This window comes from Trematomus bernacchii, unplaced genomic scaffold (assembly GCF_902827165.1).
Source record: "Trematomus bernacchii unplaced genomic scaffold, fTreBer1.1, whole genome shotgun sequence".
NCBI lineage: Eukaryota > Metazoa > Chordata > Actinopteri > Perciformes > Nototheniidae > Trematomus > Trematomus bernacchii.
In genome coordinates this window covers 5,327,138-5,351,180 of record NW_022987973.1, presented here as the reverse complement: position 1 = coordinate 5,351,180, position 24,043 = coordinate 5,327,138, and the positions used below count along the sequence as shown (strand labels likewise).

General features: G+C 40.3%; 1 protein-coding gene across 1 annotated transcript; it reads left to right on the top strand.

Moving 5' to 3' along the window:
* On the top strand, positions 1-20,741 carry pax6b (paired box 6b). The gene is made up of 14 exons (XM_034116138.1): positions 1-39; positions 5,754-5,929; positions 8,833-8,886; positions 9,648-9,671; positions 12,087-12,217; positions 12,563-12,598; positions 12,684-12,899; positions 13,235-13,400; positions 16,458-16,616; positions 16,780-16,862; positions 16,971-17,121; positions 17,787-17,899; positions 18,158-18,296; positions 19,001-20,741. The coding sequence occupies exons 2-14, from the start codon at positions 5,917-5,919 to the stop codon at positions 19,084-19,086; spliced, it is 1,371 nt and encodes a 456-aa protein (XP_033972029.1). The 5' UTR covers positions 1-39; positions 5,754-5,916; the 3' UTR covers positions 19,087-20,741.
* Positions 20,742-24,043: the final 3,302 nt, after the last annotated feature.

Genomic DNA, 24,043 nt, shown 5'->3' with positions numbered 1-24,043 from the left:
TCAGGATACCGGTCAGACTCAGCTGCTGCCTTTCAACCGGTGAGTTTGGACTGACTATATTCTAACTTCTTTTACATGTTTAATTCTCTGATACTTTTCTTTTCTTTCTTTCTTTGAAAACACTAAAACATTGAAAATGTGCGCACTTCTCACGATCTCCCAAACTTGGGTGCAAAGAACATTTAAATCTGATACTTGCCTGCAGGTTGATTAATTAAAAGCATGATGCATTGGCAAAATTAGGTACAATTATGGGTTTACTCCTTGCATGTTGCTCAGTGTAGCCCACAGGAGGTGTACACCCACATAAAGTTGAACATAGCATCTGACTTTGTTTCTGTTGTCATCTATCACACACGTAGCTAGCGTGTAATTAGCGATCTTCAATGAGGAATTAAGCGCACGTCCCTCCGTTAAAAAGCGCCTATTATTGTGAGCTTTACGCAGGGTGGAAATTAAAGGCTTCGACCTGTACAGTAAATTGAAAGTGTATGGGGATCTATTCAGCTCTGCTCGATCCATCAGCACCGTGCAAATGACGCTGTCCATCAGCGGAATATTTCATTATGTGAGCTGTCTGCACCTATTTATTTGAGATGCGAGCCACGTGCATTTTTTGAGAAAAACTTCATGAGTATTATTATTATTGGTCGTGTTTTAACTTACTTCCTTTTTTTTTTTTTGCATAATTTTTCCAAAAAGTAAAACAAAATAAAACAACAATGCAGGGAAAGAACGTGAGCGGTTTCAGATTAAAACAAATATTTGTTTATTGATCTGTGCCTTGTGTTTATACCTGTATTGATGTGGGGTTTTATTTGTTTTCTATTTTATTTCCATCTTTAATGAGATGTCCTTCCCATATATATATATATTTTTTGAATTTTATTCATAACGTAATGTATAAAAATACTATCTCATTTCCAAACAGTAGCTGGGACACTGGATGTCTCGGTCCAGGCTCTTGTATGTTTGGGTCCAGTGTTTCTTTTTGTCACGCTTGCGAGCAGCGCTGTGACACCATTAGCCCGGTGTTTATCCCAGCCTTCAGCCTTTTGCCAGGAGAGGGCTTCTGTGGACTGTGGTTACACCTTCAGCAGGCTGCACAAGAAATCCTCAATCCTGGCCTTTTTGTCCTCATAAACTTGCACAAATAATTAGGTAAATACACAAAATATACGTTTGCAACAATGGAGGATAAACCCTAATTCATTTAATACAATTACATGTGTTGCCATCTTTAGTGTACTGAAACATGCGAAAACTCTTGTTTACAAAATAAGTAACATCTTCAAGTATTTTTTTTACTTTTTTTACCTGATGGAGGTATTTTGGCATATATATTTGCTTAGTGTGCTGAGAAATAAGTCAGCATTAATAGATTGATGTCTTCCGGGACGCGGTCCATGTGCAGCATGCTTGTAAAAAAAAAGAAAAGAGCAGATTAATGAAAGAACTGCGCAAAAGTCGTTTATTTAATTATGGTTGATATAAACAGAATTGCTCATTGTTAAAGTGCAAATAATATATGCAAATAAACCAGAGATGTCCTCATGAATCTCTTTAGCGAGAATAAATCTGACAGTCCGAGGCTGTTTGATGAATGACAGGTCAACTCATCAAGAATACAATTTACAAATTCAGATCGACGTTTGTAGTGATAATTGGAAACAAACAATAAACATCAGTTGAAAATTACTCTTATTATCAATTATTTTAAAAATACTTATAATTGTAGTGTGTTTTTTTAATACACATTTCTTTCTTGGCTCAAATATAGTCCATTATAGTGCTGCCAACAAATTAATTGTGTTTAATTTAATGGAAATAAAAAATGCCATCTCATAATTGTTATTGTTATCATCAATAATTATCAATAGTGAAACAAAAATTATGATACATTTTATAATTTTGAATTTGATTATTTGCTCAATAGTGCATGCAGCAGGTGTAATACAATGGTAGGCTTGTGCCATTTTAATTAGGCAGCAGGTAGAGATGAGATTTGTTGGAAGTAATAACAGTTACACAGGGTTTATAATATGCAAGCAGCGCTGTCCTGAAACTAAAATATATATATTTGATGTATTCTTCCAAAAATAATAAGTAACCCCTTTACTTTTTTCTTAAAAATCTCCTTGAATCAGAAGGAATCAGCTCAGCCACCTTTATTTACTATAAACAAGCTTGTAACAATCTTGTAACATTTTCTAATAGACCTCCCCAGATGTCCTGCTTTATAAAAGGTGAGTGAACTATGACCTCCAATGGGAGATCATCACAAAGGCAAACAAGCATTCAAGAATAAAAAAACAAAAAACAGTTTTTCCTCAAAAATTAACCGGATTGGAAGCACCATTTCAACCAGTTTAATACGTGATGAATTTATTTCGTATAAATGTGCATCAGCCCTGAAACTGTAATCCCAAATAAGTACTACATTAGGGGGTTTACCCTGCACTACATCCCTCTCCCTGTCCAAAAACAATGTCACTGTTTTTCACTGCATCTCCCTCCCCTTCTGTCTTCTTTCTTTCATCCTTTTCTTTTTTTTGCATTTAAAAGTTCCTAGATGGGTACAAATACCAAATTGCCCTGGGGGGAAAATAGCGACCAGATTAGGCTTTCTTTTCAAGGCCTGTGGCATTAGTTGCTGCTAATCCGAATTGGGCTAATTGCTTTCCCCACATCATCCTAACCCGTTTTTTACAGACTAACACAGAAATCTAGACTACCTTACAAAACAGTAAAACAATATATAGGAAACATATTTTGCATTTTATTTTCTGATAAAGTTAAGGCTTACTTGACATGCGAGTGAAGGATGTGAAGGAAACAAATACGAAATCTCCCGAGAGTGCAGACAACGAATTAGCTCTTGGAGCGGATTTACAGCTTAACCAAAGAAATCAATAACCTACTGGAGGTATTGTTTCCAAAGAAAACTACTTGACACACTCATCGGGGAATCTGTCTTTTCAGCGAGGGCAAGTTAGTGGTGTGAATTTTTGACAGCTGCAGTCTGACAAGTGAGTGGTAATAACATTTGCACTACAAAGGTAGGCTATAACCACAATTATCTTAAAAACAGGCATGGAGACAGCTTTTTTTTTTTGTCCATTCGAGACCACATATTAACATTTAATTGGACGATATGCTATATGTTTATCAGCTTCGTGTTACAAAATTGAGCACACCTTAAGTGTCCAAATCCGAAAAAAATAATACAAGTAAAAACATGGCTGAGGTTTAGAAGCCACAGCTCTGATGCAACAGCCAACTGGAGGATGCAACGTTTGGTAAACAGAGCAGGAGATCGTCCAATCAACTATGTTTTTTTTAGTATTACACTATGTCTGTAACTTTAATTAAATTCTCTCACCAGAAAATAATTTCCCTCCGTTAAACAACTAGACAAAAAGTAAATCTCATAGTAATGTCTGTTCGGAAGTTTAGCTCCACCTTCAGCGTGTCCCGTCATTCAGATAGACTGTAAATCATAACCAACACAAGGTCCCCTCATTGCACAAACTCCTATCGGATGGGGTTACTAGGTGGGGGGGTGTTTGTGGTCTAATGCATGTCTAATAGGGGGGTCCTTGACGTGAAAATGTTTGGGAACCCCCCCTTAGCTGATATAAGCTGCGGCCATTCACGGTAGGCCTATAGGCTGAGCCACCAGTCTAAGTGAGTAGAAACAATGCAGCAAGGAGAAACAGATGAATGTGCTCGTTTAGTTTACGGGTTGTTTGATGAAGGAGTATTGGCCAAAGTGTTGTTCCTCACCGCGGGACCCTCGGTGACAGTTTGAGCCGGTCCTCTCAGCTCATTATCTCGCCGGCCCACTGAGGGCCCCATTCAAGCCGGGCAGTCCCTCTCTCTCTCTCTCTCCCCTTCCTCCCTCCCTCTCCCTCTCTGACTCTCACCCTCTCTCTCTCTGGCAGTGTCGTTTGTCTACTCATTGAACCCATAGTCAGGAATGCGATGGTTGTTAGGGAGCCCTCTTTCACCTCCGAAGTGTTTTATTGATGAGCTCTGACTTCTCCTACTTTTTCACATGTCAAAGAAAGTCAAGTGTAGGCCTCTATGACTTCATTTCATGGCCTCCCATCCAAAAAAAGAAGCAATTTCTCTCCCCTCCCCCTGCTTATGCCTGTCCCTCTCCCCCCTCTCTCTCTTTGCCCTTTCATGCACCCCCTTTTCTGCTATAGTTTGGCTTCCACATCCATACAACCCTCATTCTCTTCCCTTCGGTTTTCCTCCTTTTGGAGTGAGCAACGGGGCTCCTCAGAGCTAAGACTGGTGCTGCCCAAAGCTCGGGGTGTATGCTCAAACACGGGCGCAGAGGGGTTGCTTTTGGGTGCGTTGAGGTGTGCGTTAATAGCCAGTCATTCAACCCGCGCAGTTTGGGAGCGTGTGGCCATGGCTACACAGTCATTTGCTTTACTTTATTTACGCGTGCTATTTGCTGTCAGGTCGCAGGAGTGACGTCGCCGTGCCTCGCAAATGTGTCCATAAAAAGCACCGGAGCATGCATAAAGGCTGCGCTCTTTACGCATGGTGTCCTTGTTGACAGGAGGGGTGAGGCTATTCAGTGGAAGGTGATACCCAAAAGAATCAACAAAAGCACGTGGTGGGCATTTATTTTTTTTAGTGAGGGAGGGCAGCGCCACATGGAAATGTAAAATATTTTTAAAGTAAATATTCTCCCATAGGATCTTAAAAAATAACTTTCCACAACTTAGCTGCACTTTCAATGCAGTTTTACTTTTGGGGCTGCGAAATCCTATGTTCGAGCATAGAGTTAATTCCTGCGCTAAACTGATTTAAATTGAAGTGTTTCACAAAGTGAGCAACTTTGGTGTAAGTTATGTAAAAAATTGTAAATAGTTATATGTCAATCATACTGAGAACACACATGGACGCAGGAACCACAAAGAAACCAGGGTTGGACACTTTCCAAAATGTCTCCAAACTGTTCAACATAACGATATAATATCCTGTTTCAATCCACATCTGCAGAACAGTGCCTTGTTTCGTTACAAAACACGCTGCAGCTCTTTGTAAATGTTATGCAGTGTTATGAGCGCCTTGGTTCACGTGCTGCTGCTGCTGTGCTACTTCCCGTTTCACTGCAGCACTAGTTAGCCTCAGGTTGGAGCTGATGAACATGCCTCAGATTCCCAGTGCAGACCCAATTCAGCCTGGAAGAATAGAGCCTTCCAACCAATGGGCATTTCCGAGGCAGTTGCTTTGCAATAGGGCAATATTCAGCAAGTGAGCGCAGGGTATTTGCATGCGTGGGCTGATTAGTGGGATGCGAAGACTCTCTCTCTTTTCTCTCTCGCTGTGGCTCGGCCCCGTTTCCCGCTTTTGCTATGGTGCAGGGGGAAGTGTTTATATGGGGGATGATGACAGAGGTCGGGTCGCGCTAATGGGCCAGTGAAGAGCAGCGGAGGGAGGCGAGGCGAGGCGCACACAGCAGACCAGGAACACATACATTAATACACTTGTTCCATCACCAATCAGCATAGGTGTGTTCATTCTCTTACCCCCACCTCCTTCTACCATCACCACCACTCTCCCTCCCTCCTTCCCTCCGCCCCCCCCCCCCCCACCTCTCTCTCGTTCTCTTCCCCACTCTCTCTCTTTCCGACTCTCTCATTCGCTCTCTCACACGCCAGCGCACATCCTCGCCAAACTCCGTGCGTCCTGACATCTGAGTTCACTGTCAATCTCTGTCCCCTTCGCAGGGATATCCCCTCCGTCTCCGCCGAAGACCACTGGAAACTAATTTTTCCTCTTCTAAAGTTCCCGAGAGAGACTGATCCTGGTCGGCTTTTTTGTGCTCTTTCTGTGGTGTGGAGAACTAGGCTGTAGCCTATAGTTTACCAAGGACTCTGACAACCAAGCAGGATGCCCCAAAAAGGTGAGATCCTGACTTAAAGTTTTGTGTGTGCTTTTTAATGATTATTGTTATAATTATATATTATTATAAATAACAAGTATTATTATTGTATGTGTTATTAATTATTGTATTTTATTATTAGGATTAATATTATTATTATTTGTAATATTATTATTATTATTAATAATAATATAACTCATTTATTCTCGGCTGTAGGTTGAGTGCAGTGGTGAGGTTTTGGGTGTTTTATTGTTTGGACTGTGCAGCCTGTCTTCTGACTGGACTCACTCAAAAGTGCGAACAGCCTTTAGCTCCTCTGTCTGTTTTATCTGCTCGATTTTGTTGGTGTGTTTAGGCCTACGGATAGCTTACCGCTTATTTATGACACCAAAGAGTAAAAAGTCACGTTGGGCCAGGACAGTGATCATCGTGGAGAATGGGGCGCAATGACCCGTTGAGGAAAGGTGTCAGATTGATTCATGCAGGCGAGTCACCCAAGCGCCTTCTACAAAAAAAAAAGCTCCATGGAGCACTTGAAGAGGAGGCCGGTTTTAGAGTGTTTGTGTGTCAGAGAAAATACAACTTTCCCCGCTTTTTAAAACGTGTTTCCCCTAATGACAGCGAGTTAAACTACTTTGAAATGTCAGTACTTACTAGGCTGTGTTGTATTTTTAAAATAGTAAGCTACTATATTGACAGGCCAATCAGTATATGATTTTAAATATTTCAAATGATTAATTTAAACCATTTTTATAAACATAACAATTGATTCAAATTGATAATGCTTTAAAATAGTTTGTCAAAACAAATACATTATTAGAATTAAACAGAAGTAGTAATGTTTCTGCCATTTAACATTTATATGTTGTTATTCTGAAAATAATTGAACCTAAAATTATGATATAATTTTAAAAAGACTTATGGAAGAAACACACCAGGCCCATGGCATGATACAATTGTTAAAATAGGCTACACTAAAATTGTTAAGGCTTTGAGTTGAGATTAAACCTGTTGGCAACATGCAGGATATTAACTAACTCACTAAATGCAATATGTAATATGTAACACATTTTTTAAATATCAAGTATCAAGCCTTTATAAAGGCATTACAAATATATATATACGTTATTCTTTGTTATCCTGCAACTTGCACCCGGGCCATTGTAGTCCAGGCCTACATGCACTATTTCTGCATATGAATGTTGTGAGCGCGGCCCGAATAAGCATGTTGAATTAAGACATTGTTGTTACGGATTACTAAAGCAAAAGAAATGCAGATTAGATCGTAGTTAACCTCGGGAACAACAACGTTTGAGCTTTCGACCTTAAATAAATGATTAACCACTTGGACCCTAAAAGGCTAAAAAGCTACTGCAGTGCGTTTCCAAGCTGGGCAAATTTAAATAGTCTTTTTAAAAAAACGTTTAATTCCACTTTAATTTAGACATCATAAGGCAAACAATAACATTATTATCTGAAATAGTGGTTGTTTGGTAAATTTATGTTATGCTAAACAGGCTAACTCAGGCTATGTGGTCCAGTGTGATGGAATCTGAATTTGATTAATTCAGCCTATTTGTTAAACATGAAAGGAAGCTACAATCTAAATGCAATGGCGGCCCCTGCGTGCATCCTACAAACTAGCCATGGACTAAACACAGGCTGTTGTAGACGTCGCTATCAGGCCATTTTGCTCTGCACACAACACAACTGTGCATGGAGGGAGAAAACGAAAACTTCAGACTTCTCCCTCCCTGGCCCCCTTTTTATCTGTCTCCCAGTCAATAGCTTCTTTAATGCATTTGTCTTTTCCAATTGAGCGCCCTACTGCGCTGTTGTGTCTTTAAAACCCGCTTTACAACCTGCACCAGCAGCACAAAATAACCACCAAATATTTGTAACAAGAAATTACTTTTTAAAATCTTTTTCTATAAAAGCAGGGACAACAAAACCCACATTCACACACTATAGCTGCACCGGGGTCACGGTCGTGTATCTGTGTGTGTGTGGGAGAGTGTGTGTGAATGGTCCCGGAGGGGGTGGATGCATGCCTCCGGCTCTTTGTATTAATCTGAACTTGTTGGTGTGTTTAGTGGGGAAGCTGTGTGTTTCTAGTCGCGGAGGCCGAGTATTCGCCCCGGGTCTGAGGTATACGGAGGCAGAAAAGGGGGGGTGCATTGTTGGGAGTCCAGCAGGCTTTGTACAGCAGCTTTGTACCCCCTCCTGGTCTGGACTTTTGCAGAGCAGTGAGGCGAGGTAGACAACGTGTGTCACTGTACAGTTTCCACGATAGACTCCACAAGAGGAGGGATATCAAGTAAAAAATAATAATAGAAGCCTCTTGCTGAGACGATGAGGGCTGATTGCTTTATAAGCCTTGAAAGAAATAGTGCTGTAAAATAGTTATAGGCCCAACATCACGGCTAAGCTGTTAGTCTGAATTTATTTTAACAAGTTCAAAACAGGCCCAACAGAGATGTTAAAAAAATCTTGTCGCGTCAATTTTAATTTATTTGCTTGTCAGATACATGTAGGTTAATTGTTAATGTAGGGCACAAATGAAGATAAAGTAAGTGCATCAGTATAGCTGTGGCTGTGCTAATGTGTTGTTTTGCTTTGTCCTATAGGGAGACATTAAGTAGTGAAAACGGCAGATGATTGACTAAATTGTTGTAGAGTGGACAGTCAACTCTGTTTCCAGGCAAGTTTAATTAAAATACACATACACTGAGGGGATGTGAAAATTCATTATGCATCTATAATGTTTTAATCACAAAGATCCCCAAACATTATAATAGCACGATAAGATGAGAAACTTAAATAATACAAAATAAATTACAAAAAAAGTTGCAAATAATTTAAATGTGAAAAAATAAAATGTGTACAGGATGCTAACCATATTGTTTTCCCCTTGTGACGCTTAGAATACCACAGCCAAGCCGCGTGGGAGTCTGGCGTAGCCTCAATGATGCAGAACAGTAAGTTGTTTTCTTATGTCTTTTTATTTGTAAAACTTTTGATTACAACCGCAATATTTAAAGTGGTTGCATTGAGGCCACACCCACTGACATTATGCACAGGTTGTTATAGCGAAATAACTTTAAGAACACTTTAAAGGAAAGGAAATGTATGTGCAGGCATACATTTGCATGACTTTGAGGTGCAGGGGCAAAAATATTCTCAGTTATTTGATGGCCGTTTCATTGCTGTTAATTTATTTTTTGCAATGATAGGTAGAGAAGTTATTATTGAACAAGTTAATCACACGTCGTCCTGCTCCATAGAGAGGGAGGGAGAATAGAGGGGGTTGGGTTGAGAGGGAGATTTTTGTTTCTGCTTGAGTTGGTATTAAATAATTGCACAGCCGTCTGCATTAGCGTTAGAGCTGGCTGCCAGGCTGCATACAAGATTAGCTGCGTAGAGAAGAGCCCTGCATGAAACATGAGGAATAGCAATAATGTCTTATGTAGATTAGTCCATATTCTTCACGGACAGACAGCATGAACTAGAAAAATAAATGCTCATAGTATAACCGCAGGCCTCACTGTTAGGTGCAGGCTGGAATCACAGCGGAAGATAAATATTAACAACCATATTGTCGTGGGTGCCAATCAAAAAAAGTCAAAGTTGCTTATAGGCCTCTGTGTTTAAAGTGGCCCACATATTTGTTTTGTTCCTGGTGTGTGATGAAATCAAAAAGGATAAACATGAATCATTTTCTCTCTTGCTGCTGGACAAGAGGTGTATGACATCTGTGATGAAGGTGTGTGGGTTGATTTTATTTTATTATTATCCCTTTATGACGTGTCTGTGCTGTAATCTGTGCGCATTAGTGATACAAAAAAATGTGTTTGATGACAGTTGGATTGTTTGATGTGAGGAGGTGTGAATCATAATAACAGTGACCTGTGATGACAATAAAACAAATATTTTTACGAACTAGAAATAGAGTCTTATTTTATAGGTTATTCCCTGGGATTTTTTTTTATTTGCTTGCCCGTGTTCCATTATAGAGATGATGAGGCCTTATCAAAGCTGTATACAATACCCAGTGCTTCTGCTTTGCAGCGGATTGATGATAATGGGATGCTCCCCTGGCTTGGCGTGTGATGTCTGGTGCAAATAGCCGAGGAGATATCATTGGGCCCGGCCCTTTGGGTTGTCTAAAGGTCGCGACGGCCTCGGTGGCTTTTGTGCTAATAACTCCTGGGTGTATATGGTGGGGAGCGTCCAAATTGACACCATATGTTTTCCTATTAGTCGACTTGTAATAGAATACAAGGCGCATAATCAGCGCCAGCGGGCGAGATCGACTCTGGGCACTTGAGGGAATTGTGCCATGATTAAGACTTAACCTTAGGAGAGTTTGATTTTTATGTGATGTCCTTATCCGACGGTTTTATCGATCCGGAGGATTTATATGATAGCTATAAATCAGAGGTGACTGGAGAACCCGCAGAGCAGCACTACTTAATGCGGGTATAGGCCAATTTCACCGTAAGAAGTCTATTAATTCCACTTAATCCTGGAATTACCAAAGAGCAGGAGGGATGATAATGGATTTACTATCAATCAGATCCACGCTGGAAGATTATTACACATAGCGGCCAAAAGGCATATGCTACTCAGTTAAACAGTTTTGTTTTTCACGCAGGCCCGTGTTGATAATTTGTATAAAATTAAATAGCAGTTTAAAGCAGAGTCCTGTGACATATTTCTGAGTAAAGACGCCTACCGATTGCACACAACAGGACTGCAGTGGCTGTGAGCATTTGTTGTCAAATACAAACAAGGGGGGAAAAAAACTGCTTGTCACTTTTAATATGTTAAGAATCCAGGCGCGCCCTCGTTTCTGTGACCGCGCATAGCCCCTGGCCACCTTAAAACGAAGTCTCCCTCGGAGGGTAAACGAGTAGCGTCCAATTTTGTCTGAGTGATATCCAAATGCGGACAGAAAGGGTCGTTTTATCATGCTACTATTTGTCGTGACGATGCGATTTTCAAAAGCAGAGCGGTGTCATAAAGTGACATGCCTGCCACAAGTGCTCCAACTGATCTTTTCAATTAGCCTCCCATGCATGATCCGAGGCGACTTCCGCCTATTTCCAGAAATTAAGCTCAAACTTGACGTGCAGCTAGCTTTATTTTAAAGACAAATGTCAGGCAGGCTCATCATATTTCCCCCCTCTTCTATATTTGGAGCTTATTTATTGCTAAGGAGCCTCTGCTCCCGGAGTCAATGTACCGGGCGGCAGCGCAGGGGAAGGGAGCGGAGAAACAGAGAGCAGCTCAGGCACTCCGGGGAGTCAGCTCTCCCTTTTGGCTTCAGGTTTGCTGCTTTATTCTATGCTTTAGAGGAATACCATAGGACATAAGGAATAATCTCTAAAAAGCAATATTTTTTTAGACAATAACCAATTATAAACATGCTATTTTAGAGCTAGTATTGTATGTGGTTTCTGTCGTATTGATGCGTAATTATTGTTTGTTTTGGAGGACTATCGTAGAAATAACTTGTCGATTTAAAGTCACTTTCGGAATAGCGATGCTTTTAAATATAAGCTAGTTTAAAATATTATTGCGGGTTAAGGATATTATGTGATTTTCGGTGCTGCTGGTTGTTATTTTGGAGATAATTTAGGAGTGAGTTGCGGATGTTGCTGCTGCGCAGCTTTAGGCTGGTCATTGATAAAGATGCGACTGTTAATAACGAAGTTTGCCGGTTTGATACAAGGTTGGTTGAGTTTCCTAGGGGCTAAAGATCGACTGATGTCTTCATTTAATATAAGAAAAATACGTTTTTAAATGTTTTAGTTTAATTGAAGTGAGGGTATTGTCGTTGAATCCAGGTTCTGCATGTCTTACTAAATAACTGCGCAGTGTTTTCTGCAGAGGGCAATGTGCCGTGTGGTGTGACAGTTTCTTAAAACTATAGTTTAATTAGTGCACTTCGATTTTAAACACTTTTTTCTACAATATGATATTGACTTGTTTGAATTGAACTGCAAAATGCCGTCTGTGCCTCTGTTTACTGTCTTCATGTTTCATATTTCACTCGGTTATCCTGAGCGCTTTTACCATTCTCTTCTCCATTAAATGAAACTCATTTGCTTTATCACATGTTTTAATTGGAGTTATAAAACGGTGTGATAACTGAGATGCTTTTCTCTCCATGTAGGTCACAGTGGCGTAAACCAGCTTGGTGGTGTGTTTGTTAATGGTAGACCGCTGCCGGATTCCACCAGGCAGAAAATAGTTGAACTTGCTCACAGTGGTGCTCGACCCTGCGACATCTCCAGGATACTGCAGGTGACACTAACACACCTTTTGCACAGAAACACGTTTATGCAGATTTTGTTTGGTATGGATGCAATTTTTATAAAATCGTTAAGCAAAGCATGAAATACTGTATGCTTTTTCAAAAATGAAGTCCATCTTTAAAATGCAACATTTAAGCTGCAGTAAAGCAGCCTGAATTTGGCATTACGATTTTTTCAGCTGGTAAATTATCATTTATTAGTTAACATAATTCCTTTCATTGGAAACCTAATAAGACCGATACAAAGTACAGTAAACTTTAAGCTTCTATAAAGAATAAATATAATATGGGAAATGGCTAATATACCATTCAAGGCATATTTTTTGTTTTTATAGACCCATGATGAAGTCCAAGTGCTGGACAGTGAAAAGGTGATACTTTTTTGACGCCATCTCAGAAATTCCATTAATAGTCGTAAATAATGTATGTGAATTGTGTCTTTTGTTTTCTATACAGGTATCCAACGGCTGTGTGAGCAAAATACTGGGCCGGTATTATGAAACTGGCTCCATAAGACCGAGAGCAATAGGCGGCAGCAAGCCCAGAGTCGCCACTCCAGAGGTGGTCGCGAAAATCGCTCAGTACAAACGGGAGTGTCCGTCTATCTTTGCGTGGGAGATCCGTGACAGACTTCTGTCGGAGGGGACCTGCACCAACGACAACATACCCAGTGTAAGTGTGCTGACTGTAAGTTATGTGCATGATTTAATTTGCCACATGAAATGACTTTTTTTTCTCATGCAGTGGAGGAAAAGGAGATGGGCAACGAACCATTCAGTCTTATTAAATAGGCTACAATGCGTTTCACATTGTGGGGCGCGCATCACCCACACATACAGTCAATTAGAAACAGCTCGCTGTCCATGTGTGCGCTTTGGAACACCTTCTGTGTACATTTATTTTGATTATTAAGCCTATATGTGTGCTCTGAAACCGCTGCTCTATATATTTGTACACTGATACGGCGCTCCATCTAATCTGTATATCATATGTAATTTGTCATTCAGGTGTCATCGATAAACAGAGTCCTCCGCAACCTGGCTAGTGAAAAGCAACAGATGGGCGCAGATGGCATGTATGACAAACTGAGAATGCTCAACGGTCAGACAGGAACTTGGGGGACCCGGCCCGGCTGGTACCCCGGAACATCAGTGCCAGGCCAGCCCAACCAAGGTGAGCCTCATTATCACACAGTGGCAATAAAGACACCTTGACGAATGCACGGTTCTTTAAAAAAAAAAAAGAAGGATTCCAAATATTGTCAGACCCAAATAAATATTTCACCATCCATGTTTGAATGTGGCTGCATAGGGATACATGTGAACTCCACCGAGGTCACCATAAATTGCCATGTTTGAATATGAATAGTTGTACAGCTTTCTATTCCAGTAGTTCCGGTACAAGGCTCTGTTTGCAATAAGGTATTGTATTGGCATGCTTTGATGCCCTGAACAAGACCCCCAATTAAGACTAGTCGATTAGAGGAAGCCATAGGCCATGCATGCAGTCTGAATGCCTCCACTGTCCCAGACATGGATGTGCGTGACAGCGACTTGTCCTTTCAGCAGAGGTGTCCACCCAACAGCCTGCATTTTCCTCCCCTCCTGATGGGGAGGCAGAGCCGGGGAGCTGTGTGCGGGGATATTAGTACAAAGGAATGTTTTCCTTCACACGCAATGATTGGTTATGGGAACGGCCCGCACTACGTGTAATTGCTCATTAGAGAGGGCTTTGTCTCTCATTATGGCAACATGCAGGAGTGTGGAGATGGTAAGGCTGCTGTGGAAATGTTCCACTTCAGAGGGTTTCCTGTCGGCCTTCTGCAGGCCGAACACTGAGCACATTTTCTTATTGGAAGCATCACCTTATACGCTTTCTTTGCGTATTAAATATCCATTCATGAAAAGTATTACTATGAAGCATTCATTGATTTGCATCAGAAAAGGGAAATGCAAGTGCTGGAATTCAGTCGTATCAAATAATAATTTGCATTTGTTTGATGACCATTTGGACACGTGGGGCTGTTATCAACAAGCAGTAAAGCGGAAACGACCATATGGACAGCTAAATGATTAACTTGAGTATGGAATTCAACAAAAAAAATGCAATAATATTGCTTTTGTTATTATTATTTTAAATAGCAACATTCAATTTTTTTTTAATGTTTTTGACCTGATTACGGTTGTTACCCTAATGCCTGTAACATTTATGAATTATTATTTTAAAAGATTATATTTTATAATTAATAATAATAATAATAATAATTATAGTAATTAGCATTACATGTGTTTTGAATTCAATGACTGTTTAAGTTAAGCAGTTGTCTCAGGGGAAGGAAAATATGTTTTCCATCTGACAGCCGAGTAAGCAGATATAATGGCTACATGGAGAGTGACAGGGCCCCAAAAGAAGACAACTCTATCCAAAAGGAACGAATAAAAACTCCTCACCGATTTCGTCTTTTATCTCATTCTCATTCGCTGGCTATATGGCTCTAAATCCCGTCTATAGGATTTAGTCTCTCACTTTCTCTTTCAGTTCTAAGCGGTTTCTCAAGAGTGTTTTGATCCGGTCTCAGCAGCTGAAAGGTGCCGCAATTGGTTCGGTATCTCTTTTTTGCTGCTTTTCCGCCTCACTGGCTGAGACACCGTGATACTAAAGAATGAGTTTATTTCCCAGCGCTTTTATAAAGAAAACAAATCCCATCCTAGCGTCAGTGGGTCTGGCAGACGGATAATAGCTGCACATTCACTCCTTTTTATGGATTATCCTGAGTGAAGAAACAAATAGCACAAACTATTGGCCTATAGAAGAATACTTTTTGTCTATGTTTGCAGCGAGGGAAATTGTCAAGAAACGTGTAGCACCAGATTTTCCTACAGAACTTTTAAAAACACTAAATATGTTTTCAGACCTACAGCAGTCAAATTGCTGAGCGAATGGAAACGGTTTAAAAAAGAAAATATAAAGCACTAACTGCTACATCTTTCACACCTCCCCAAAAAAGTTTTCAATAAAAAAATGTTGGCTATGCATGTTACTCACGGCACAAAGCCTATACATGCCTTTATATAGGCCTCACTACACCTGTCCAAAACCTTGCAACATCCTCGTGTCCTTGAGCAAGCCACTAATGACTAAATATGCAAATCAAAATCTGCATGCCAAAAGATGAATTTCCCTTCATGAGTTCAACCCATTGCTCCAAACAAACATCCGTGAGATATTACATAAACCACCCTCTTATCAACGCACCCCTGCTTACTTTCGCATTAACTTCTCGGTGTGATAATGATGTCCAACAACAAGACAGACATTAGTCGATAAGCCTCGCCCTGCAAACTGAAGGGGCAGTGAATAGATTGGTCTTATTTTGGTTGTTCAGGGGGTTGCATGCTCTCTCCTCACTCATTTGTTTCCAATTGAAGACAGAAATCCTGACTGGCGTGTAGCTGGCCGGGGGACGTGATTAATGATGGTAGTGGATAAGGGTTAACACACTGGACTCAAAGCTCTGTTGACTGGGATCCTCGTACGCACAATGCCAAAGTACTATAGCCTGCGCGCCTCCAGAGAGAGAGGATCCTTTTGTCATCTCCTCCAAAAGCCCCCCTCCCATATATTACACCCACCGAGGGCTCACTGCTCGTCCCTGGCTGTGTCCATAGTTTAATGGTTTCCCTTGCTCCTGAAGGCATTGTATCATTCTGAAAAGCGTCTTCTTCTATTCAAAAGTTGGTGGTCACCTCAATGGCTATACCAACGCCCATATGGGAACGACCATTGAGGCATTGCTCTGCCCTAAAAAGGGGGCTAGAGAGTTTGGGGTTTTAATACATTTCATAGGCTCTGAAAAGAGGCTCGCCACATCTTGTCACATTTCTCTTAACCTTTTGAGAACACACGCCATTGTTGGGAAGCGATAAGTACGCGGAGCCTTTCCCTCTGCAGCCTGTTTTTCCCACAATATTTTATAAACAGTTTAACCGCGGAGCCTTTTTCATATTGTTCCTTTTCACGCAGGCAGTCGTCTGTAATCTGTCAACATTAGGAAAAAACGGCAATAATTCATCTGATTTTGAATTTAATCAGCCATGATAGGAGCTTTAATTAATGATGTTGCACCGCGGTCTGTACAATTAGCTGTAGGCCGATACAACACGAGAGCAGAGAATTAATTATTCAATTAGCTTAATTGAATGTATATTTCTTCTATATTTTCTTGTGCAGATGGTTGCCCACAACCAGACGGTGCAGGCGAAAACACAAACTCTATCAGCTCGAACGGGGAGGATTCAGAGGAGACACAGATGAGACTGCAGCTCAAGAGGAAACTACAGAGAAACCGCACGTCCTTCACACAGGAGCAGATTGAAGCACTGGAAAAAGGTGGAGCAATCAGTGAATCATTTATATCTGCCATATTGACTTTTTTAATGATACAACATGTATTCGTAATAACACAAATAGGTTCTTAATTGTTTTGAAATGAATAATGTTTATAATAATAAACTATTACTTACTTATTTTTTTACAATTTATTGCATTACAGAATTTGAAAGGACTCATTATCCAGATGTTTTCGCGCGAGAGAGACTAGCAGCGAAAATCGACCTGCCCGAAGCAAGAATACAAGTGAGTGATCCGACATTTTTTTTTGTTGCAACGGATGTATGACAGTTTACAAAAGTTGCACGCAAAGTAAATGCATGTGAGCAAACTAATAAGCAAAATCCTTTGCAGGTATGGTTCTCAAACAGAAGAGCAAAGTGGAGGCGAGAGGAGAAGCTGCGGAACCAGCGCCGGCAGGCCAACAACTCCTCCTCCCACATCCCCATCAGCAGCAGCTTCAGCACTAGCGTCTACCAGGCCATCCCACAGCCCACCACACCGGGTAGGCCCTCCACATCCGGGACAACACTTACAGGACACCGCTAAAAATAATATTTCCATTTCATTTTAAAATAGAATATGCAGTGATGTATAAAGAATGCAAGACTTTAACAGAGTATTCCTACACTCTGGTAGCTCTACTTTTACTTAAGTACAAGATCTGAGTACTTCCATCTCTGAGAATATGTCAACGATTGCACTGTGCAAACGCCACATACAATAACTCGTCACCGTTACTGTAATATTTAAGTAATAATACATTTTAATGTCAGTGAGTTCAAGTCAGACAACAGATTAAATATTTTTGTGTGACAGCATGCGGATACATATTAAAGAGGAAAAGAGGCCTCGGTGGCTGTGCGCTCTAGTTCTCACGAAGAAGCTCCGGTGGTTTCCTTTTGATGGATGATTGAGCAAAACTTCTCAGCTGACTATCTGCTTGATTACCGAATCAGGCACGAGGGCACACCGGCAGAGCTCATGCTCACAAGTCAATCACCTGAGACACGCGCTGTGCTGTAGGCCTACAGTATGTGTCCGGGCCGATCAGCCTGTCAGATAACGCGTCACTTTACGCACGCACTGGGCTACTTAACGCTAATGAGACGCTCACTCTCATTCTGTGTTATTTTAGCGGGTTTTAACTATTTTTATTTTCATCCACAGTGTCTTTCACCTCGGGGTCAATGCTGGGTAGACCTGACTCTGCACTCGCAAACACTTACAGTGCGCTGCCCCCCATGCCCAGCTTCACCATGGGAAACAATCTATCTATGCAAGTAAGTAAAAGACCATAATGCTCACTAGTGAATGATGTTTAAAGACTTTTCCTGTGATATTTTATAAAGATTGATATGATTGTAAGAGTGGAATGAAACAGACCATGAGTAATATAGAACTGTGGTTCCTGGCCAAACAAAAAAAATTAAAGGATACTTTCTTAGAGAACAAAAAATATAAATTATATAAAATAACAGAATTAAAGACTACACCTATGGTTGGCTAAGCTAATGTCACATTCTCTTCCCCATCTATAGCCCAGCCAGACCTCTTATTCCTGCATGCTGCCTACCAGTCCGCCTGTGAACGGGCGGAGCTACGACACATACACGCCCCCTCATATGCAGGCACATATGAACAGCCAATCAATGAGCGCTTCTGGTACCACCTCAACAGGTAGGCAGACAGTTCATTGTTTACCAACATGCTTTGGAATTAACAAACAGTGCACTCTTTGAAACATCTGCCACATTTCCTGTAATTTAAGGGGTACTACATAGCCATCTTTGATTCATGATCTGTTGCAACAACTTCTTTTTCCTTTCCATCTATCTGAGAAACATTATGGTTTTAAACGGATCAATATTTCTACCTTCCATATCAATTTCCTTCTCCAGTTGCATGAAGCTCATTTCATCGCTGCGCTGTACGCCATCATGTCAACCCCACTACTCCAGCCCATAGTTTAGTTCCACCCCATTAGGATGCTTTTACTGGGAGCCATATATACCGGTTATAGTCATGAAGAGTTAATCATGCATAACCACATTTCCTCTGTGCTAAATTGCTAATTAATTTGATTCATTTGCTGTTCTACTCTCTCTGTTTAAATGCCATTGCCAAAGCCTCAATTTATCGAGCTTGCAAGCCTTTTACTGTGCATCCATGTGCAGAGCATTGTGACTCACTGCGGCTCCACTGCTCGTCTACCTATTTGCAAGCATTTAAAGCACAATGCTCTGTGCTATGAGGCTAACTAGTGTTAGCTGTCACACTAACTGTGCATGGTGCATCCACTCATCATATTTACCATGTTGACTTCTGGGGTTTTCATTTATATTTATTTGTTTTACTGACATTTTCTCTTTTTGTCTCTGCAGGACTCATCTCTCCTGGAGTGTCTGTCCCTGTCCAGGTCCCAGGGGGCGAGCCTGACATGTCTCAGTACTGGTCAAGACTACAGTAGAGAGAAGAGCTACTTCACCCTTTAACCACCCACTCCACCATCGCCCTCCGGCAGTGCTCCTCACACATACACGGCACAGGAGAGTAAAGAAGGAGAGAGGGTTGTGAAGCAGCAAAGGACAGGAGAGGAGGAGAGAAAGAAAGAGACTCTGGGAGAGCCTTGGGACGTCTGGGCTTTTGTTTTCCAGTGGGACTGTGTGCTGTTCTGTAGCTCTAGGCACATTCAAAGGAGGACTTGGAAGAGAGAACAACAATGGATAGACAGAAAAAAATGGACCTCTGTAAAGTGCCCGGTGTTAAATTTTTATGGAACAAAAACGTATCTGTTTTTTTTTCTATTTCCAACTTCAGTCATTGTTTCCTTTTTTCTCTGGTGTGTTAGTAAATGGCCATTTGTATGTTAATATGAAAAACCAAGATCAAGTACTGATAGATGGACTGCTAGAAAACCATGTTGGTCTTGCGTTTGTTTGAGAGAGAAGAACCTGAGAGATTCTGCCATGACTATCTTTTGATCTGCTTATATCGAGACTTTCTACCAGCCTTTGCATGGTCTCTGGACGCTGTTGCATATCATTAAGACGAAAAGCTGGAGGGAAGACTCTTACTGTGTCAAAAAAACAACTATTTATTGGTCTTATTTCTTACGAGTGGATTTTTAGCAGAGGAAAACTCAAACTCGATCCACCCACTGAGGCTGTGGTCTTGACTCCTCTGATGTGGGCCTGCGTTTGCCGGCCTATTAAACACGGATCTCTATCAACAGCTCAAAGTGTGCAAAGACGGCACAACATGCGACACAACTCGGACCTCTTGCTTCGGTGGTTGGATTGACTCTAGATTACCACGAAGAACATTAAACGTGGGAAACAGGTGTAAAAGAAAACCTGTAGTCTGTAAATGGTAGACTGCGTCTTCGATATAATCCAGTTTGTTTATGTCAAAATGTAAAGTACTTGTCTTCCCTAGAAATCTTCCAGAAAGATTTCTCCAATAAAAGTTGATTTCATTTATATCCCTGAGAATATTCTATAAATGTTCCATGCATCATGAAATACATTTCTTTAGGGTCAGGTACAATGTCTCTTAGGTATAGTTGTATTATAGTGTCCTATGGTCGAAAAAAAAATTGTGCAACTAGAAATATTTAATTCCTATAATTATGATTAAACATTGCTTGACAGAGTTTTAAACTTAAGTGTTTGGCAGTTGTTTACAAGTACATATCAGATTTAATCATTGTTGATTGTAAAACAGACCAAAGCCTTTGTATTTCATCTAGTACACAATGTTTTTTTAAAGATATTAGTCTTGTGTTGCAACATTTTGTAAACACGTTCTGTTCGATTACATTGGCTTCGAGTTCGTAAGACTGCAGTCGAACCACGCAGTCCTTATTTATAATTGAAGACCATGGGAGGGTTTTTCTAGCATCATCTGTCATGCTATTTTGAGTTTTGCATTTTTATTTCAGTGTGTACGTAGAACATGGACACACACTGGGTTTACGTCTGAGCAATGCTTCTGAGATAAAAAACGTCTACACGCTGTCTCTTAAATATTTCAATTTAATTTTTATTTAAAATGGAGCTTTCTAAATGTATTTTGTGAAAACTATAAAACATTTTGTACAGTAAAATTGTGTCTTAAAGAAAGCCTTTTTGCCTGTTCAATGTTCTGTCTTATAACGTGTCCATATTTACTGAGCAACACAAATATTGACACAATGCATCATAACCTCACATTTTAACAAATATAAATGCTGACAAATGCCACTTCAAGAGCTTGTTTTACGCACAACACCTCCAATTCCCACCGAAACAAAGGTGTCCAAAAAAACAAAACTCTCTTGATGTATGGGCTGAACCAAGTCGACACAGACCACACAGCACAACACCGCCGCACAATGAGAAAGGTCAAGCAATTCAACATCGCTGGCTCTTGTTGTACTAGAGTTACGATGGTATGAAAAAAAAAAATACAGAACCAATGAAGAGAAGAAGGGAGCAGAGGAGAGAGAAAAAAAAGTCATGGAATAAAGCAGTCAGTGCCTAGAGCGAGGCAAAGGAGCGATTGTGTGGCAGAGTGAGTTATTTTGCTTCACTTGCTGCCTCAGCAGGGGGGTTGTGTCTGTGTGTATGTGTGTGGAATGAGGGGGTGTGTTAGAGAGAGAGAGAGGGAGAGAGAGAGCATCTAAAGGAAAGGATGTCCAGGAGAGAGCGAGGTCAGGTAAAATTCACACAGCATGTCACAGCGGCAAGTATCGTGCTAAACTGATTAATTGAATTTACACGTCTCACTTAATATTTAATAGTCCAATCAGAACTTCGAGGATTGTAGGTTAATCAGATCTTTAAGAGGATTCATTTTTCTGTAAAGCTAATGCAGTTTTCTCTGTTCATTTAATCCAGTTTATCACACAGACAGAGGAACAGTGTTTTGAGAGCAAGGGGAGGCGTAGGGGGGGTTGACAGGCAGAAGAGGAACATTAATAATTACAGAGAGAGAATTCAAAATAAATTCAAAATGCAAAAAAAAGACTGCAATTAGAGGAAGTCTAAATAATATACAGCCTCGGGATAAAAAGGTTTGAATGTAATTCTCCCTCTGAAACCAAGTCAGCCAATTCAAGTTTTGGGAAAAGTTTTACAGAACTTTTTTTGATCTGTTTTTTTTTAATGAGACACAATCATTCTGACCTTGAAATCTTAATTCCCACAGAAATACAAAAAAGTGTTGCTTTAGGTATTTTGTACATTGTCTTTGACAAATATGGTGACCTTGTGATTTAAGGCTGGCTTTATTAAACCAACATTGGCAGAGAGAGATGTCCAATATGGTAAAAATGTACTGTCCCACATTTTGCTACTTGAATAGTGCTGCACTGTGACGGACATTCAATAATACAATCCATAAGACCTCAGCTAAAGCTACTGCAGGAAAACAACCATGGCTTTGGAGAGGAATCAATAGGACATGAGCGGAAGCTATAAAGACACGATAATAAAAGCATATTCTCAGCCGTCGGTCCAATGGCTTCCTGTCGTTTCTAAAGGCTAAGTGAGGTTTTCAAGAAGTAGGTCTCTGAAATTTGCCAACAGCACTGAGTGTCCATCTTATGTGTCGTTGTTGCAAATGTTATTAAGACCAAATGCAAACAAGACAAAAAAAAGCCTAATATGAGGTACTGCCATTTCCCCCCCAGGTTTAAATATTTAATGAGCTGTTATAAAACATGTTATACACCATTATTGAAATTTGAGCAATAAGAATGGAGGATTAAGAGAAATCAAAAATAATAAAAGAAATATATATGTCCGGATTGCCGTATAAACAGTACTATTTATTACTATAGTTGAGGTGAGAAGGATGAGAGTGTTTGAAGAGCCTCACGTGATATTAATCCAGATAATACTGAACAGGGAAGAATACGTTATTCACCTGAAGTTCAAGTCATTGTGTTATTGTGTTCAGAGGCTTCAATTCATTGAGATTTCCTTGCACCCTGAATTACTTTTCATACTCATTAGAACATGTGTGACTAATTTAGCCCGTGTATTATCTAACCAGATGTAACCGACTAAATCTGAGGAAAAAATACTAACACTTCAAATCAGGTATAAGAAGTCATATTTAAAATATTTACATTAATGTTGAACAGCTGTATAATGAATGAGGCTTTCTTTATTATTAAACTGATATTGTACACCTTCAATGGTTGCAGAACTTGAAAATTATGCACTTTCTGAACTTACTGAACAAGTCAATCCGCAGCATGGTGAAATGCAGATGTACAATCTGTAAGAAACTGTAGTATGTCAACATAAACAAATGCCAAAATGAATTGATTCTATTTTATTCCACCTTTACAGTGTACCCTGGATATGTCAGCTCTTGCACAACAACTACTTGGAAAATATTTGTTATCTTGACAACTCAAGCTTTTGCTCACCTGTATAAGTGACCTGTGTATGTCATCTCTCTTTCTCATACACCCGATATAAGCGCACTTCATTCATGCATGAAACTGTCAGGTAACACTACCCTCTCGCAACACGTGCTGCAGATGGTTACCAATGCTGCCAGTTTTCGCAGGCAGAATTATTCAAACTGGCATCAACAGCAGACTGAGGAAAACAACAATGAAACATTTAATTTTTCATGTTGTTTTTTTCTCCGTTTCTCCATGTCACTATTTGACCTAATTTGTTCTTTTGGGCTTGTCATGGCAAAGCAGCTCATCCAGCAAACACGCCTGATGAGGTGTGAAGCCTGCACCCAAATCCAGCTCTCCTACCCTCTGCCCACATTCCTCCCGAGCTCACCAGCTTAGTGGAGGTGGACGTCACTCACCGGCACCGTCTCAGGGTCAGATGGAGGCATCCCTACTCCAACCTGAAACCAGCGATGCAGACCAGAGATCAGTCATTCATAACACACTCACTTTACATCCTCTCACAGTCTCACAGGCAGTCAACATTTCCTTTTGGTGTTGAGGCGCAGTGAAGTAAAACATTCATAAAGAGCATATATTGTGTACTTTGTATTTATTACATTTTATTTGACTAAACAAAAGCACATTTCTTTGCATTATCGAAGAGAATAAACCGCTCTTGTGCAAGGTGGAGCTAGGCAGGAGTGGCCATTTGTGTTGTGTACAGTATTCTCAGAGCCTGGGAGAATGCAGATGAATTATTTAATGTTTACCAAGAGTGAGAGTCTGTGAAGACTACCAAATATTCCATGATTACACTTTTCTCAAAATCCCCACAGACAGAGAACAACAAAGTCCCAAATCTTAAATAACCTTACATTTTTTTTAATGAAATGGGTTAGGTTCTAGTCATCATACCATTCATTTATATTTATATTTATATAACATTTCAAAAATACCATAAGGTATTATATTTATTTTCTAACTTAAAGTTCAAATATAAATCATTGGCCAATCAATTCAG